At 24.7% G+C, this 20,144-nt stretch overlaps 3 protein-coding genes across 4 annotated transcripts; 1 reads left to right on the top strand and 2 right to left on the bottom strand.

The window, feature by feature from the left end:
* Nucleotides 1–1,474: 1,474 nt before the first annotated feature.
* Nucleotides 1,475–4,570, bottom strand: LOC129610278 (protein phosphatase inhibitor 2). Its single transcript, XM_055522801.1, has 4 exons — nucleotides 4,229–4,570; nucleotides 3,995–4,162; nucleotides 3,836–3,924; nucleotides 1,475–2,530 (listed from the first exon to the last, which is right to left on the bottom strand). The coding sequence occupies exons 1-4, from the start codon at nucleotides 4,309–4,311 to the stop codon at nucleotides 2,289–2,291; spliced, it is 582 nt and encodes a 193-aa protein (XP_055378776.1). The 5' UTR covers nucleotides 4,312–4,570; the 3' UTR covers nucleotides 1,475–2,288.
* A 1,024-nt stretch (nucleotides 4,571–5,594) lies between these two features.
* LOC129610106 (85/88 kDa calcium-independent phospholipase A2) lies at nucleotides 5,595–11,711 on the top strand. The gene is made up of 15 exons (XM_055522471.1): nucleotides 5,595–5,792; nucleotides 7,875–8,106; nucleotides 8,214–8,418; nucleotides 8,478–8,568; nucleotides 8,653–8,823; nucleotides 8,886–9,014; nucleotides 9,099–9,627; nucleotides 9,698–9,977; nucleotides 10,035–10,153; nucleotides 10,210–10,722; nucleotides 10,779–10,866; nucleotides 10,929–11,052; nucleotides 11,107–11,230; nucleotides 11,289–11,382; nucleotides 11,460–11,711. The coding sequence occupies exons 2-15, from the start codon at nucleotides 8,067–8,069 to the stop codon at nucleotides 11,596–11,598; spliced, it is 2,646 nt and encodes an 881-aa protein (XP_055378446.1). The 5' UTR covers nucleotides 5,595–5,792; nucleotides 7,875–8,066; the 3' UTR covers nucleotides 11,599–11,711.
* A 2,008-nt stretch (nucleotides 11,712–13,719) lies between these two features.
* On the bottom strand, nucleotides 13,720–16,106 carry LOC129610314 (transmembrane protein 209). Of its 2 annotated transcripts, none has more exons than XM_055522852.1 (8): nucleotides 15,885–16,106; nucleotides 15,729–15,820; nucleotides 15,356–15,667; nucleotides 15,062–15,281; nucleotides 14,846–14,994; nucleotides 14,647–14,774; nucleotides 14,356–14,587; nucleotides 13,720–14,295 (listed from the first exon to the last, which is right to left on the bottom strand). In XM_055522852.1, the coding sequence occupies exons 1-8, from the start codon at nucleotides 15,905–15,907 to the stop codon at nucleotides 13,838–13,840; spliced, it is 1,614 nt and encodes a 537-aa protein (XP_055378827.1). In that variant the 5' UTR covers nucleotides 15,908–16,106; the 3' UTR covers nucleotides 13,720–13,837. The 2 variants fall into 2 exon arrangements, with proteins under 2 accessions (XP_055378827.1, XP_055378828.1); XM_055522853.1 differs by having other exon boundaries at nucleotides 15,957–16,106.
* Nucleotides 16,107–20,144: the final 4,038 nt, after the last annotated feature.

Below are 20,144 nucleotides of genomic sequence, written 5' to 3'. Positions count from 1 at the left end.
ATAATTATATTTAAAATTAAGTTTTAATCACTATTTTATGTAACAAAAAAAAAAAAAAACCCAAATTATGTTTCAACATAAAATAAATAATTTTTCATTTAAATATGCATGTATGCATCACTATATGCATATATGTATATATATATATATATTGAAAATCAATATAATTAAATTCAAGGATGTAAATAAATTAAAAACAAAAAAACAATAAAGAAAATTAAAAACAAACCAATCATGGAATTGAAAAATTGTAAATTATATCGTCATTGATAATGAATAAAATACAACATCGGATTGAAACAAAACAAAAAAAATTAGTATTTTTCAATATATTATCTTTCCATTTTCAAAGAATAACTCCTTTAAATAACCTCACCATTTTATAATCATCCTATTCTAAATAAAAATTGCAAGTAGGTTAATGGTATAGACTTCATTTTGGTACCACTTATAATATAAATCTCGATAATAAGATTTCAAATTCTTTACTTTTTATTTCCTGATTTTTATGATGATTATTTATACTGACTACGTATAAATCGTAATTAATTTAAAATTTTATTAAACAATCTGAAAAAATGATAATTCGGACATACACTGAAAGTTCTAAATTAAATCTTAAAAGTCTTTGCATGCTACATACTTACAAATCTACAGAAACTAAATATTTGACTTTTTGATTTTTAACATCAAGATATTCTTCAACATCCAGCATTTTGCTCGTCTTCTAATTTAAAACTTTTTGGCAGTAGTTTAAAAAAAACTTAAAAATTCCTTTAGAATTTTAAGCATAACGAGCTTTATATACAGGATGATTTTGAAAGTTATACAACAACATATACTATTGGTTAGAAAAACTTGGATAAGTAAAAATTTTGTAAAATTTCGTTAAAATCCCTAAAACTCGGAAGTCCTTGAGATTTGGCACCCAGTCTGGAACAAAAGTTGTACCAATTTTCGATCTTCTAAGTAATGGTATATTATACACATATATAAGACTTTTTTGATCTATCGAACGAGCTTTATATATTAAGGACTTAAGTTAAGAACTGAATACTCGAAAATTCCCAAACAAATATTTATCGCTTAAAACAAGAATAATTATCATATTACATTTCTGTACCATCATTCCTTTAATTTTTCAAAATCTAGTATCTCAGTGTTCATGACTCCGTAGTAATCAATAAACCTAAAATCAAAGTGTTACGGGAAAAAAGTATTCATAGAAATAAAAAGTATTCAAACAATGTAATTTTTAATTGTACAAATAAAATATGCAAAAGTAGAAAAGGCAAAGTTTCTTAAATCTATGGGTGAAAATTATAATTTTCCAAAAGAAAAAACTATAAATAAAATAATATTTATTGTGATATAATTTCTTTTATTACTTCTTTCCAATTTCAGCATGTATATTACTAATTTTACAAGAGTTATTAAATAAAAATTAAAAATTTATTTTAAAATTATGAATTGCTGAATGTAGGTTCCAGACCTAAATAAATTAAATTTTTCTCAATTTTTTCATTTTAATAATAGTGGACTCTTCAGAAATTCATTAAACATATTTTTGAAATTTATCAAATAAATGTTAAAAAAAATATGCATTTCATTAATTAAATTATATTTATTTAATTATGATAATTATGTTATGTATATTAATCTTAATTATTATTAAAATATACTTATTCATATTACAATTAATTAAAAATGTTATGTAACAATCAGAAAAATTTGTTGTTTTTTGATTTATTATCGTCGTGTATAATAAATAACATTATGTGGCACACTAGTGTCTACTACTTTAGAAGAAAATTAATGGACTTGGACTTGTATTTGTAATCATTTTTTCCTTTTATTTTTTTAATAGATATTTTTTTTTAATTTAATATTAGCTACTAACTTTAAAATTGATTTTTATTTTTTTATTCTTTTAGAAAATAATAAATTTACTTTTTATTTTCCTTTAAAAAAAATCACAAAATATTTTTATTAAAAAATTATATAAAAATGATTGCAAATTTTTTTTTATGTTGTAATTGCGTTAAATAATTTTGTATCATTGAGTTTAGAGATGATTTATTGTTTTTTATCTTTCTAAATTACTTATTATTTTATTATGAAAAAGTCTTGTAAAGTTCAAATAAATAAACATTAAAATCAGTTTCCTTTTCGTTTTGAATATTTCTTTTTATGTCTAAAAATAACTAATAATTAAAATATAAGCAACATTTTTTGATCATATTATTATATTTTTAAATATAGTTTGTATGATGATTTAATGTTAGATTCTAATTATCTGAACAGGGCGAGGTGTTTTGAGCATCTTCCTTTTCATCTTCCACATCCATTCTTTTACTAGCCCTGCTTTTACCCGAACCAGAAGGGGTATTAGATTTCGAATCATTACCATGTTTCTTAGTATCGTCGTCATCATCATCATCTTCTTCTTCTATTAGTTTTCTTGCTAATCTTACAGCCGCAAACTCATTATAATGAGCTTTACGTCGCTTTTCAAATTCTATTCGGCGTACTGCAAAAAAAATTTTTTTTTATTGTTTATTTAAAAATTTTTGCAATAAAAAAAATATATGTATATATCAAATTATTTATTTAACTATGTACACATTTAATTCATAATATGACGTCACCATATAAATAATTTCACATTTTTTTCAAAGCTATTTTATTTAAATTACTCATGGTAAAAGTTAATATGCATAATTATTGAATTAAATAAATGAATATAAAAAAGTAAATTCAGGGAATGGAATGAAAGTTTTGTGGCCTTATAGCAAGATTGCAATTTTTATGTAAGAAGCAGTATGCACATACCTAAAATTAATGTAAATTTATAATTTTTACATTGTATTTTCTTAACTTATATTTATTTTCTATTTATTTTCTTAATAGTAAGGAATATCTTTGTTTTGAGTTTGTTGCGATAAACGTTTATAATTGAAAAATACGTCATCACATGAGTGCAGTTGTTAAGTAATGAATGATTTCATTTTTATGTAAATATGATTATTTATATAAAAGTGTATCAGCATAACTATTATTATAAAATTTGTTTCATTTAGCTACATATGTATGTATGTATGTACATATATGCCTACTTTTTTTTTGTGCAACACGTGTTTTAATTTTAAAAACAAATTAACATTAGTTAAGCCTTTGTTTACCGTTTATTGTTATAAAAATGTAACGTTTATTAATAACTATATAATGGTTTCTCAAGTTAAAAATAAAAAGTAGAAATATCAAATGTAAATCAAAATTATTTTGCTGGCGCATGAAATTTTCCTTTCAGTATGTAATTACTTGTTAACAGTAAAAAAAACATTATATGCATATGAATATAATAGACACAGGTATGTATATGTAAATTTCTATAACATATTGTTCTAAATATATCTACAATGTATTATTTAGTTGTGTTATAAAGCGCAGTATGTAATTTTTTACTTCTATTTTTAGGTTCTTAAATTATGGTAGGTACCTATGCTTATTTGTAAATTTTCAACTGAACATAGAATTGACAAAAAAAGAACAGTATGTAGTGACCAAAAATCAATACTTACTAAATTAATTTATCGTCAAGCTTATAAATCATTATTTTGTCGTAGCGCTTATGTATTTCTGTATTAAGTAGTTACCTATCTACTATGTATATATACTTATATACATACATAAAATATTCTAATTTTAATCCGTGATTTTCTTTACTATTTAAAAATATATTTAAGTCAAATCGATTATAATTAGATTATGCGTAAAGGATGGTTGAATAGACTATTTTATAAAAAGATAGAACCGTTTCGCACTGTACACTCACCCTTTTCTTCTTCTGTTTCATTTAAATCTTCGTCGGATGACTCTTCAACCTCAAAGGAAGACGTTCTTGTATTAGCTGCTTCAGCAAGTCTACAATTTTATCATTTTTAATTTTATTTCGAGTTACGCTCTCGAATTAATTCAATAAATACTTATTTACTTTTTGGCTAAGAGCTCTGCATCTAATTGATCGCCACTTGCTTCATCAGGATCAACATAATTGTATGGCGTTTTTGGCTCCTCTATTTTCATGTGTCCATAATCCTTATCAGGTGGATGATATGTTTGTAAAACATTTATTTCGTCAAATTTCGCACTTTTTCTATGACTATAACGTAACCATTTTTAAAATGCATCTTATTTACTTTCAAAATTTATAATTCATTTTTGTTACCTGGCTCCGCTATGTTTATCAAAACTACTTGATGTTTTCAAAATTCCTTTACAAGGCTTTTTAGCATCAGGAGAACCCTGCATTTCTATTGGCCTTTTTAAAAATGAAATCTTTTAAAATTTTTATATTAACTTAAAAAACCCCAAATAGCTGATTTGCAAATTATACTATGTAAATTTTTTATTGACAGCTGGAATTTAAGTATGACTTCATTGATTACTAAGGTTGGATTTTATTTGTATTCTTCACAAAAACCGTACAAATTGTAGTAGAAAACTTCAAATCAAAATTTTTTAATAAACTTCTGCGAAGTGTGAAGCTAATGCAAAAAAGCAGAACAGTAAAAATGTCAAAATGAATGTCTTGCTTGCTGATTTTTTGTCATTTTTCAAGTAGTCCGTTTTTGGAAATCAGAAAACATCAAACATAGTTTGACATTTTAAAAATAATTATTTTCTGTAAGTAAACTAACTATATAAGCATTATGTCAATGTTTACTGATATTTAAATATTTATTTATTTACTTTTTTCATTTATTTTTTAATGATTTATCATTATTTAGAAATTTTTTGTGACAAAAATATATGTATACACTTATCTTTCGATTTATTAATTCACGCGAATTAATTTTGAGTTTGCTTTTTAATTGTTAAAAAAAATCTAAATATATGTCTCTTATAAAAAAAGGTTGCCATTTTTTTTCTGTTTTAAAAATTAAATTTCGAAGGTTTTTATATATCTAAGCGTTATTCCGGATAAACATGTAGTACTACACGATTTTAATTTAATTCTTTAAGTTTTGTTGAAATAATATTGTGTCAATATAACTTATGAAACCGGGTTGCGCGAAATTTTTTTTTAGCTAATTATTCTATTTCCTTTGAATTTTATTAATCATTGTAAGAAATTTTTATACATTGAAATATCGATTTTTTTTTCTTTTTAACGTAGATTTTATAAAAACCTGTCTTGCACGTAAAACGACAATGTTAAAAAAACTGCTAAATTCTTAGCACAATTTAGTTTGTCAAAAAAAGTTTAAAGTGCTTTGAAAAAATTATTAATTTACAAATAAAAGAGAACGTCAATTTCATTACAAATCAAGACTATAAAAAATGAAGAAAAATTTTAAAACATAAATACCTACTTTCACCATTTTTCCGTTGACAAAAACGATTTTTTCTTTTACTGGCAACGTTCGAAATAATATATACCTGCTCAAGTTAATAGTTTTTCTGTAAGGATAAAATTATAAAACGCTACCTAAAAAAAATATTTATATTCCAAATTTTCTGTAAAGCTTTTAAAGCTAAACAAAACAGCTGACAATCAAACAGTTTCTTTATTATGTGATTTGACAGTGACATTTTAACAACTTTATTACATTATACGCACTGAAAAAAAATTAATTCATTTTTAAAAGCAAATTTTAATTACTTTCATATAAAACGAAGAAATAATTTTTTTTCCATAATAAAATAGTGTGTTCAGTGAACAATCCTTCAAAAACAGAAACATTTTTAATTAAGAAGAATTGATAAATAAAGGAAAACAATGTTAAATGGTAAGTTAAAATTTTTAATTTAAATATTTAGAATGATTTTTACAATATATTCATTAAATATTTCTGAATATTTTCTAATGTTCTGTATTTATTTTATGTAATGTTATAATCTAAGACAATGCATATAAAATAATATATTATTTTAGTAATTTTCTATTCAATTTATGTTTATACATGCACTCATTTTTATATATATGTACATACATACATATTATGCATAGAAAGAAATAATTTGTACATAATAATGTACATAAACGTATGTATACATATAGATTTTAAGAGTGATTTTAATCATTATTCATTTAATGGAGTCTTTTCTTTTCAGTATATTTTATTAGACACTATACGAAAAACAACATACATATGTAAATGCATATTTTCATGCACTTGTAATAAAATCAATAAAATCTTACACAATAATTATTATTTTTAATCAATATTCATTATAATATCTAGATCAAAAATATTTTTATAGAAATATAAGTGTTCCCTTTATATTCCCCTATATTTTGTGAATGTTTGTATTTTTGTACACACATATGTATAAGCATAAATATAAAATTTGCATAACGAATTTCGGATAAAAAATAAAAACAAGAAAAAAAAGAATAACAAACTTTATTTCCGTAAATATAACCTATTTCATTTTGCTATAGAACTCTGATAAATCAATTAAATATAATGAACTTGAAAAAATATAATACAAGGCCATTAATATAATACATTTTTTTTTTTGCAATACAACATAGAAATTAGTTTAAATTAAATTCAATTATATTATAATTGCATTATGTATGTATATTCATAACTTATGTATATACATATATTTTCTCTGTTTATCGAAAGTCTACTATACTCACTCGTATGTATATGTACATAGGTACCAACTCCCTATCTATTTAGCTATTATTTCAAACCCTTTTATATATAAATAATTACATTGAAATTTATTCTTGTTAAATTTAAAACTTTAATTTATATCCAAAACTTTATATAAGTATGTATATAATATGTACATGCTCATTAACATACTTATTTACAAAGGCTAGAATTATAAAAATCGAAATTGGGGGATTTCCCATTTATAGTTAAATTGTTATTAAATACTGCATGTAGATTCAATAATATGCAATATTATGTACATACATTCAATAATATATGTACATACATATAAATTTTATTTATTAATGTACGTTATTGTTTCCTGTAATGATATCTAACAGATTTGCATGTACGTACCTATGCATATCTAACTCTATAACTACAAAAAATATTTGCACATAGAAATAACAAAATTAATTGTTTACATAATTGTGTACCTACATACATATATTAGTACATACTCATATATATATATATATATATCTACAGAATATATATTGCATATACAAATTTCAAATTGTAGAATGATTAATTTTCAAATCAGCTATTATAAAATAATAAAAAAAAATTATTTTACTTATTCAAGCGTATATTTAGAAATGACGCATTATGAAAAAAAGGCAATTTAATCAATGTATAATTTAAAATGTTTTATAAAATAAGTACTATTTGTAGTATATAGGTACTGATGTACAGGGTGGCTAAAACTCAACAGAACTCAAGCATAAAATGATTCTAGGCGAACAAGAACACCTGATATTTCGCTTTTCGGGGCCTTCCTTCTCGAATTATGAGGCTTTAAAATTGAAATTTTTGGAAGCCAACTCAATGTATACTCATTTCGAATGTCACGAAATTCCCTTTCCAACACTGTATCACAGATTTTGCACACCCTGTATGTATGTATATATGTATATGTATGTATATTCATTAAAAAATATGCTTATAATTTAATTAAAACACAATATATATATATCAACATTCTTCTTCATTTTAATTATTTTTTCTTTAATTAATTAATTTTTAATTTTGTTTTGTAATTTTTATTAAATTTTTGTAATTATTTATTAATTGTTATTGAGAAATTTATTTATTACCTTCCTTGTAAATTTTTTTTTTTAATTATCTAATAATTTCACAAAATAATTTACTTCTTTTTCCAATTTAATATTTTGCAAAATTATTTTACAAAACGGCTAGTCATCCATCAAGAAGCTGAAGAAAAAATATGTTAATAATTACTTGCCTACCTTAAAGAACATTAGAAAAAGTCTAATCTTGTAAAAGTAATTATTGAAAGACTTGGCATATTATTTTCATTACAATACAGAAATATAAATAAATATAAGAAAATTAAAATAAATCATCAATTTCATCACCTAATTATACTTCATGGCTTGGTTAGGTTTTGGAGCTTTAGCTTCGGGCTTAGGTATATTTACTTTATATATTCTCTAATCTTAATATTTTTAAGAAAAATATTAATATTATCTTTTAAAATAAAATCTATTTGTTTTACTAAAAAACTTTTATTTATAGTCCTTCAAAAACTACTTGGAGGGGATGCTCCACCAAATAAAGTTCAAGAAATTAAAAATGATGCGTTGGGAATGATGCAGGTAATACATAGGGATGAAGCAATGATATTAGTTGCTCCACCAATAAATCTACCAGCTGATAAAAAACCTATATATGAAATTATTTTACAAAGACCATGTACTGATTCAACAACAACCTCATTTAGGTAAAGTAACTGTTTAGGAAATAAATGTTAAATTTAATTATATTTTCCTTATTTTTTAGCTTATATCGTGCAGAAAGTCAATCAGATGCTGAAGATAAATTTCATGCTTTCCTTCATAGATTGCCAATTTTTGTAAATATAGTTAAAGAAGTAAATAATTTTTTAATTATTTTTATAGTGATTTTTCTTAATAAGTAAATAAAACGGTTATTGATATTTTTTCCTCTCTCACAGTTTTATAATGTTGCCGGAATACAAAAAATTTGTGATGTGTTATCTGAAAACCCGTCATGGTCTCTGGCACATCTAGTGGCATATTTTAACTTAGTAGAATACGTGTCGCACCCAAAAATTTTAGAATTTATTGAATATGCAGATCATGAAAATTTACTTTCACCATTTCAAGTATGTTGAAAATCATATTATATAAATATTAAAGTTAAAATAAAAATATTCTTTCGTTTTAGCTGGCTGTGAAATGTGGTAATATTGAAGTAGTGAAAGCTTTGTTACCGCTTTCCAATATTGAACATTTAGATAAAAACAGTAATTCAGTGTATCATTATGCTGCAAATACAACGAAGGATATTGTAAATGTAAGGTCTAATGCAAATTAAAATACGTTATAAGTATATATTAACATTTAAAAAAAATCTTGGTTCTTCCTTATTACATTTTAGATTCTAACAGCTAAAAGTACCAAAAATTTAAACCATTTTAATTCCGACGGTTTCACTCCATTGCACTTAGCTTGTATGTATGACAAGCCTGAATGCGTCAAAGCTTTACTTTTTAGTGGTGCTGATACGAATCTCATAGCACAAAACCTTAATAAACAATATAAATCAACAACACCAAGTTCAATCGCTGACTTTTTAAAAAGTAATGCAAATAAATTATACACCCAAGATATGAAGTATGGTGGCACCCCATTACATTGGTGTTCTTCTCGAGGAACATTGGAAGCTCTTATAGAACGAGGATGTGATGTTAACGCATTGAATTTTGATGGGAGGACAGCCTTGCATATAATGGTGGCTCGAAATAGGTTTGAGTGTGTGGTTACTTTATTAGCTCACGATGCTGAAGTGGATGCCCTCGATAAAGATGGAAATACTTCTTTACATATTGCTATCGAAAAAAAACTTGTACCAATTGTCCAAAGCTTAGTAGTTTTCGGATGTGATATTAATATGAAGAATAAAGAAGGTGAAATACAATATTTAAAAAATATCTGAACAAAAAACAAATCAACTCTTTTTGAAATTTACAAATTCAGGAAAAACTCCAAGGCATATGGTTGGAGATGAAGCTAATGGAAGCAAAAGTGATGAGATATTATATATACTACACTCTGTTGGAGCTAAACGTTGTCCTGCAAAGACCAAAAATTGCCAGCCTGGTTGTGTAAATAATGGAACATACAATGGTATTCCACCAACAGCACCCGAGAGTGTTGAACAAAGAGAAGAAATTCAGCAAATGTTAGCTTCTACATTTAGAAATCAATCAGGTCCTAGTAGTAAAAATGGGCCTAGTTTAAGTGAATTTCCTTCAACGTAAGTATTACAAAATTTGATATATAAAGTCAATATATGTATAATTGCGACATGTAGCACGAACGTAGTTGATACAACACTAGAAGAACGAGGGCACAGTGTTATGGATGCTATCCTAGGAATGTTTTCTAGTAAAATTGTAAAAGCAGAACCGTCTCCAGCTTCATCTCAAAAAGGTGAGTTTTATACACTCCCGGAAACTATTGTGATAATCAAAAATTTATTTTTGCAGATTCACCGAATTCTCCTACTAGCCAAAGTAGCATTGAAAGCAACAGCAGTCAAAAACAACAATTTATGGAACTAGACGAAAAACCAAAAACTCACGGAGGGCGTCTATTGTGTTTAGATGGTGGTGGTATACGTGGTTTAGTTTTAGTCCAAATGTTACTCGAAATTGAACGTCTTTCACAAACACCTATAATTCATTTATTCGATTGGATTGCCGGTACAAGTACTGGCGGAATATTAGCACTTGGTTTGGGGTGTGGGAAGACAATGCGCCAATGCATGGGCATTTATATGCGAATGAAAGAACATTGTTTCGTTGGTTCCAGGCCATATGCTAGCGAATTATTAGAAAATGTACTTAAAGAAAATTTAGGTGAATTCACTGTTATGGCAGATATCAAGCATCCAAAAATAATGGTATGTGGTGTAATGGCCGATCGAAAGCCGGTTGATTTACATCTCTTTAGAAACTACACAAGCGCAAGTGATATTTTAGGAATAGTAACCCCAGACAGTAAGTAAATTATTTTAAATTGTAAGATTAATTTTATAACGGAGTTTACTATAAAGCTAACAGAAGAATCCCACCACCTAAACCGGAAGATCAATTAATTTGGAGAGCTGGAAGAGCATCAGGGGCTGCTCCTTCATATTTCAGGTAGCTTTTTGTTTATATAATATGAAGAAAATTCTTTATCAAATATACTTTTATTATCTTAGAGCATTTGGACGATTTTTAGATGGAGGTTTAATTGCAAATAATCCAACCTTAGACGCTCTAACGGAAATTCATGAATACAACATGGCTTTAAAAAGTATTGGAAGAGAATCTGAAGCAAAACCTGTAACATTTAACTTAATTTATTAAAATAATTTTATTAATTCGGTTTTATTTTAGGTAACAGTCGTTTGTTCTTTGGGTACTGGATTGATTCCCGTAACAGAGTTAAAAGAAATAGATGTTTTTAGACCAGAAAGTATTTGGGATACTGCAAAATTGGCATACGGAATTTCTGCTATTGGTATACCTTATTAAATTTGAAAATTAATTAATTATATAAACTTAATTCTTACTAATAGGTAATTTGCTTGTTGATCAAGCAACCGCTTCTGATGGTAGAGTAGTTGATAGGGCAAGGGCTTGGTGTAGTATGATTGGAGTACCATATTATAGGTATATACTTAATTTTTTCGATTTTGTCATTGCATTAAATACTTTAAATATGATTACTTAATACTTAATTTTTGTAGATTTAATCCTCAGTTAAATGAAGATATCGTAATGGATGAAAAAGATGACCAAAAATTAATTAATATGCTCTGGCAAACCAAAGCATATATTCATGCTAATCGTACGAAAATAATGGAAATGATAAATTTATTAAAATAGCAGTTAAGAAAAATTTAGAGAAACATTTTTGAATAAAACTATTTTGATAAAACTCTTTAGATAAAAAACCATAAGAAAAATGTTTATATAAAATTTTTATTTATAATTTTTATTTATAATTGTGGTTAATTCAAGTAGATGTGGAATTAAAATAAAAGAATAATGTTTTGAAAAAGGAAAATATTATATAATTTATATTATAAGTTGCAACTTCTATAAAGCTTATATAATTAATATTCAAAGTAATTTATTTTAGTTTCAGGCATTATTTGAAAATTTAATTTAAAATAGTTTTCTTTTTGTCATGGTCACATATTTTCATAAATGTTTCAATCAAATTTTGTAATAAATGTACTGTATTTTACTAATACTATCGTATAATTATGTATAAATGTATGTATTTGTATTTCAAAAACGGATATTAAATGGCTTATGATTTTATTAAACCCGAAATTATATTAAAAAAATTAATTAAATAAATTGTTAATTAACTTTAAATGTATCTATTAGCTACAATTAAATTATAAAAAGAAAATTTTTTAAATATGTTTTTAGGTTATAAATTAATTTAATAATTGCTTGCATTTTTAATAATTTTATTTAAAAAAAGAAAATCAATTTAATTAAAGAAATTAAATCAATTTGAAATAACATAAAATATTTATTAGTTAAATAATTTTTGAATTTTTCATACTCTTTTAGAAAAAAGTAAAAAACTTTAATTTTTAAGAAAAATTGTTTTTCTTAAGAAAATTTTTTAGTATTATCATCAGAAAATACTTGCATCACAATTCAGATTATTATTTTTTATACTGAAACATATTTCTCTTAGCTGTTCGCGTATTCAAAATGAAACGGGAGAATCAAAGGCGGTATTTGTAATAAGAAAACGAATAATTTTTTTTTCATTCAACCGCTTTAATAGCAATCCCAATGCACAGACCACCAATACTAACTGAATATTTAGATTATATTGGCACTTTATTATTCAGTGGACCATGTCATTTCAAAACTTTTACAAGAAATGCATTTTAGGTTTAGTAAAATTGCTTCAATTGGTGGCTGCTGCTTTATTTTAACATTACTTTCATTATATTATCTGAATGATTACCTGAAATATCTTAGTTTGACAATTTATTAATACACGTAGTCTCTCTAAAATTTTAAATAATTTACATTTTAATATTTTTTTTATTCAATATGTTTTGTTGATCATAATGAACATCGCTTTTCTTAAAGAAGAAAATGTATGTAGATATAAATTTATATTAAAATTTAAATAATTCTTATATTATTTTAGCGCTTATCTTAAAAATAATTTGCGATTAGTTTTTGTGTTAAATAGTTTTTTAAACCTATAAAAATTAAACATGTATATTAACTTAAAATCTAGTTTTTGAAAAAGAAGAAATAGCTAAATTTATACGCCAATTATTATTTTATGTTATTGAATGAAATATAAGTTGAGAGTAGAAATAAAAGAAAAATAAAGACAATATTTTTAATGTTACAATAAATTTTATTAACTTAAACAGTATATCAAATAAGATTTTAAAAACATATTTAAATTTATACATATAAACAAAATATTTTAATATTTTATCAAGCAATTGATGTGATTTTCACATACATATATAACATTGAAATCTATTTATTTATGTTATTTTTTGGTTTCAGTGTTTGTTTTCTTCTATCTCTACTAACTCACTAAAAATCTATACAAAACATTAAAATACTAAGTGTTATTGGTTATGGTTTACTTATAAAATAGAAACACCTTTCACTAACATATCAAATCTTTTAAAAATTCTTTCTGAGATCTAAGTCTGTAAAAAAATATTTTCAATTTGCTTGATAAAATACATGAATCAGATCGAAATAATTTAGAGAATTTAAAATTTCTCTAAAAACTTTTCTTGAAATTAAAAAAAAATAAATTTTGTAAATGTGAATAATTGTTTTATCAATAAATAAATGGATTCAAAGATGTAAGCGATGTGGTTTCTTTTTCAAATGTATAAATTGTATTTTTGTTGATATATACATATAGTATATATACATATATATATATATAAATGTATGTATTTAAAAATTTTAAATAACGTATCATCACACTTTAATCAAGTTCTAATGAATTTAAAACAATTTTTAATTTAGAAATTAGATTTATTTATGCTGTGTTACATATTTTTTTGAATCATAAAATTGAATAATGCTAATTATAATGTCGGTTGTTAAATTATTTGTCTTCAATTATACACATAATATTAATGCCACTTTTTCCTAAATTGACGCCTTCCAAAAGGCACTCATGATGATTTTTCATGTATATTAAAAACTGTATGATTACATAAAACAAATTATTGCGATCATGTGCACAATTATGTACTGTATTATCACTAATAAAATTGAATTTTGGTCTTAATTGATTTGTACATAAAATTGCACATCCAGACTTATTTTTAACTTCTGCTAACTGTTCGGCTGTTGATTTCTTATCGCCTAAAACAACGTATCGATTGTAAAACGGACGACCACCTGGTTGTGGTAATGGCATTAATTGTGTATCTAAATATGTGCAAAAAAGATGAAATAAAATTGCTGAGTCGGTTGGTAAATGTTCATCCCATTTTGTTCCATGATATGAAGAACCGGAATTCCAGTGATAATTCTGAATACAACTGCCTTTTCCAAGATCTAAAATAAAAGAATATTTCAATTAAAATGTTGAACGATAATTTTTGTTAAAAATGTTACCTATAATTCTTTGTACCAAATATTCTTGGTTTGTTGTCATATCCAAAAATGGAACGATTAACGGTAGCATCGGAACATGAAGATTAACGAATTGTTGGTTTTCGGCAGTTTTCTTCAATCTTTCTAAGCCAACTGCACCAATTTTCATATCTGCAAGACCGTGAGCTTTAAGAGCAGAATCAGTTTTCTTGATTTCATCAACTAATCTTTGCAATATTGTACCTGACGTCCACTAAAATTTTATATTTTATTATATAATGATTATAGATAAGGTACAAATTTTAATCGTACCATTCTTAAATTTGTTACATATTTAGATAATTTGGCTGAGGAAATTTTCTTAATAATTTCAGAATGTACATCCAAACTGACATCAAAACCAATTTCATCCTGTTTTAGATGGGGACTGGGTACCGCAACTAAAGCAAAAATGAAGTAATAAAGTAATAAAAAACTTTATAAATTCTAAAAAAGATATACGAGTACCTACCAGTTGAAGGGCTTAATTGATAGATTGATGTTTTTAAAAGGTTTGCTGCTGCATTGTAATAGTTCCAAAAGGAGTTAATTGACGTTGTATTATAATGATGATGTCCTGTATGGGGTTCGCTCATAGTAGACTCTTTACTTGCAACTTCTCTTTAAATTAAATTTTAATTGATTTATACTTATAACTTTACCAAAATATATGACCTGCTGTACTTACCTCAAATATTGCCTTAATTCTTTTTCTTCTGTTATAAGCGCCTCTTCTTTCGCATATTTCATATATGGTGACATGAACGTGTTATTACCAGAACTAATTGCACTACCATTCAAGTAAGAGCTATTTTGCATAGATGAATTCCATGAATTATTTTGTGAAGGACTTATACTTTGTCTTGGTGGTGTAGTACGATTATATGCCCAAGGTGTACCGCGTCCGGCTTTTTCATTAAAGTTCATAAAATCAGTCATTATACAGACAAAATAAGTATTCTATTTATTGTATAAAACTTACAGTCATTAAAAGATGAATGCCAACTTAATATTGTAACATTTGCCGGAGTATTATGTGACAAATTATCTTCTTTTTTTGGTGCATCTATTACAAATGATTTATCGTTATCATCAAATTTTAAAAGAGATTTTTGTTCCGCTGTTCCATGGAGTGTCTCCGTTCCAAAAATGTAATACAAATATTTTCCAAAATAGCATATGACACTACAAGCAATAATGCCGGTGGCTATATATTCTATGTAAAACCAGTTTGAATGAGCATATGGGCATTTGTTAGATATATCAAATAATAATATTCCTAACAGGATTGTATCTAAAATATTAAAATTGAGCAAGAAGTCATTTTAAATATTTACAAAATCTTAAATACATACTGAAAGAACCCCATTTTAAACATTGTTTCGCTCTTTTAGCTTTTAAGTGTAAATTTAGTCCTTTGTCAACAAAATTTGGTTTCATTGGTGTACTAAAAAAAAATTTGTATTAAATTTATTAGCTTAGTTTTTAGCACATAAATTTTACAGACACACCAATTTGTGTGAAGTGAATTCATGTTGAATTTTTCATCCAAGATGCTGGTGTATACATAGATAGGTACCTACCTATCTACCTATGAACGTTTATTAAAAAATGCGAGTATTCAAATTATCAAATTATTTGAGAAATTTAAATTATAACACTATTTCAAATAATTTTTTTTTTTATTTTTAATACATAGTATGTGTGATTTATTTTAAAATCAAAAGTCTACTTTTTTTAATTCTTCCGAATAAAAGATTGAAAAATTCATAAACAAACTTAAATCAGATTATAAATTTTAAAGCACAACTATAATGTCAAGTAAATCTCTTGGCGGTATATTTTACCGATTCATATTATTTTTTTTTTGTTCAATTTGACATATTTCATATTCATGACAGATACACAAAAAAGTCGAGATTTTAAAACTTTCGCTATTCCAAAAATGATTCCCACAAGAAATTAACGTATCAATAAGTAAAAATAAAATGAATTAATAATAATATGTTTATTTGTCTATCACTTATATATATTAGAGTACAAACTGGTGCTGACGTTTTTTCTAAATTCTAAAGACGGGTTATAAGTGTCAACAAAAATTTTTGATTTTTTGCAAAAATATTATATAAACATTTAAGGTTAGGTAATAAATAAAACGGAGTATGTAACTTGATAACGTACAAGTAGAAAATTGTGATTTAAAATTTTGTCAAAAAGAGTAAAACTTGCCGCGGCATTGAAATTATGAAAAAAGAATTACAAATTTTTAAATTTAAGTAATAAAATTTATTAATTTTTGTGTATAAAAAATTTCTTTTATCACAAAATAACATGAAGGTTTTTTGTTTCGTTTTAATTTTCGTAAATTTAAAATTGGAATTCTGACGCCTAGGAGCAAAACCATGTCAAATTAAAGTAATAATAAAAAGAGCGGGTTTAAGGTAGCGATTAACTTCGCATTAGAACAAGCACATTATTACTTTTGTGTGTGCGAAAATGTTTCTCATTTCGATTCAATAAATATTATATAATTGGTAATTGGGTCATAACATAACCTTTAAATCTCGGAAGGTACATTGGTAAAAATTTTTTTTTGAAAAAAAATAATAGGTTTCTAGCAACAATATCAATGTAGTAGGTATATGTGAATACAAATATGTCTGTACATATGTAAGTATTATGTATGCCAACAATTTTAAACAAGCAATTCAATTTCTAAGAATCATAAATTTCGTAAGATTCAGTTAAAATTAATATAATAACTTAATAAATTTTATTTAAACAATTCCGACAGGACAATAAATTCATCTTTATATTTTAAATGTTTAATAATGTCCCGTATAATTATACAAATATATTGACGTGCGTGCGTGCAAAGTTAAATGACATAATATTCGTTTTGCTTCTGGAATAAATAATTTTTTTACCTAATTTTAAATAAGTATATACGTGAAATGATTGAAAAAGTGATTATTTTGATTTTTTCGGGTGCATTTTTTGAAATTAAAAAAGTTTTTGGTTTGATTTTCCATTTTGTTGTAATCACATTTGCAAGTACATATCTACATGTATTTGTTTATGTATAATTATATAGATAGGTTATGAACGTTATATAGTGCGGCTGTAACGTATTGGAAATAAATTAAAAGATATCAAAAGTTTCAAAATTTCGATAAATTAATATTGTTAATTCGTCTAAAATTTATACTAAATTTCATTATACATACATACTTGCATATTATGTATAGTGTCCATTATTATATGTATATGTAATAATGCTCTGCTTGTTAAAAATGTTAAATAAAAATCTGTAGAATTACTAGGATTCCCATATTGTTCTTTTTTAAAAAGTGGACGCCCCTAATGAAAAAAGTGTACTTTCTTATAACAGATTTTATAAAAAAGTGTGTAAAGTAATTTAGGTACAACGTAAAGTTTTTTTTTTTTTTGAAAAATTAATATTTTTATTCAAACAAATACATATACATAAATATTTATTAACAAAAATTAAAATTAAAAATTCAACATAAACATATTTTAATCAATTCTAATTTTTAAATTAAAAAAAAAATATGGTGAAATTTCAAATTTATTCATTTGAAGACAGAAAACGAACGAAAGATCTTTTAAATCAAAATAATATGAACAGTGGTTTGTTTATTATTACTAAAATTTTATTATTCGTTATCCGGAATAAAGAATAATTAAAAAGGAATAACTTATTCCTTTTAGTTTCTCCTTTCATAAAAGCTAGAAGAGCCAAAATAACTATAAAAAATAAATATTATTAATAAATCAAATATAACATTCTTTTGTTACGTACTTCTTAGATGATTTTAACGCTTTTATACCTCATCATCTTTTATATATTCTTAAAATTGTTTACATATTATATTAAAGTTATATTTTAAAAGTATCAAACTTTTAATGTTATCATACTTAATCTATTCCGGCCATCAAACCATTGTTTATTAATTAAGCTAAATGTTCAGTTTCTTCTTGAAAATTTCATACTGTCAAGGCTGTGACCACAAACTACAAGCAAACAGTTTTTTTTTAACAAAGAGGTGAAATAAATAAAGGATTCTCTTTCTCTTGTCAAAAAAATGTAAAAAAGTGTATGCTTTAAAAAAGAAAATACATAAAAGTTTTTTTCTTGAAAAAAGAAAAGTAAATAAAGTATCAATTCGTGAAAAGTAAACATTTACATTTAATAATTTATACTTAATACCCATTCGTACACTTAAAAGTACACTTAATATTCGTATAGTTTTAAGCGTGCGAATGGCAACCCTAGATTAGTCATAGTTTCCTCTTTCCACCTAAAACCTTAATTATTGAACTAATCCAAATTATATCAATTTTTTTTGCAGGTACATACAAAGCATTAATTTCTACTTATATGTAAATACACGCATATACAGATGTACATATGTACATATGTGGTACATATATGTAAGACATGGTAAAACGCCTATATGAGCTCATTAAATTTAGCATTTATTAATTTTTTCTGTATATTTTATCTTCATACAACCTCATAAAAGTAATCAATTTTTGTATATACTTGATGAATTAGGGAAATAATATGAATCTTACTGAAAGGATTTAATTTAATTTTGTACCTTCCGTAAGAATTATAATGTTCTACGTATTTTTTAGAACTATTAAAAAAATCGTATTTATTTTTGTTGAAAAAAGCTTTTGATTGTATTTTCAACATTATAGTTAAAGTGCGGGGCATTTAAGACACAATTTTGTAATTAAAAATGCTATAACTGCTGAAATATAAACTTAACACAATATTCCACTACACATATAAGCGGTGTAATGTAAATGTTACCAATATTGTAAAACAAATTTCTTTTTTTTAATTTATTTCAAAATTATTGGAAAATCTTAATTCTCAACCGAAGAATTATGATTATAAAACAGAAATTTCATTTTAAATTAAAAGATTATCTACATCGCTTATAATATTTCTCATTAAACGGACAGATAAGATTTAGAATATACATACAGTGGAACTACTATAATCTGGACTCAGGATATGTCAAAAAAAGTTCAAAGTACAAAAATTTTTGAGTTAGAAAAAATATAGTTCGAGGTAAGGAGAAGTTCGTCTTACTTCGAGACTATAATGTGAAATAGGGAGCTTTGATTATATTATGTGCACATATTGAATATTATTAATGATAATCCAAATTTGAGCAGAGCATAATAATCACATTTTAGCAGTATTAACTTACTTTTAAAGGAAGGAATAAAAGATGAATAAAAAGAATCAGTTTACATTGATCAAATAGAAGTTATTTACTAAAATCCTAATACTCGTATTATTTCTATTTAAAAAAGATTAACAAATATGGACACTCAAAAACCAAAGTTTGAAAAATTAACCTGACATGCATAATTATATAACGTTTTAACATTTCAAATTACATTACATATGTTAATACAAATATATACGTATGTATGTATGTATTTACAAAAACAAAAAGTGATGAAATTTTTTTTATTTGCTTGTGCTTTATGATACAGACAGACCAGCGCCTTAATTAATATAAACATTTCTCCAAATATAATATGTATGTAAGTATGTATGTACATATGTATAATGTATATCATCAGTATTAAACATCATATTAATTTGTCAATAATATGTATATTACATTTCCACGTTTGTGTATGTATGTACCAAGATAATATCATGTAAATTTTAATTTATAAAAAGAAAACATAACATATATAAGTTATAACAATATTGTAGG

The sequence above is a fragment of the Condylostylus longicornis genome, unplaced genomic scaffold (genome assembly GCF_029603195.1).
Source record: "Condylostylus longicornis isolate FDR11 unplaced genomic scaffold, ASM2960319v2 ptg000044l, whole genome shotgun sequence".
NCBI lineage: Eukaryota > Metazoa > Arthropoda > Insecta > Diptera > Dolichopodidae > Condylostylus > Condylostylus longicornis.
Note: the sequence above shows the minus strand (reverse complement) of the source record. Positions and strands in the feature narration are given on the sequence as shown.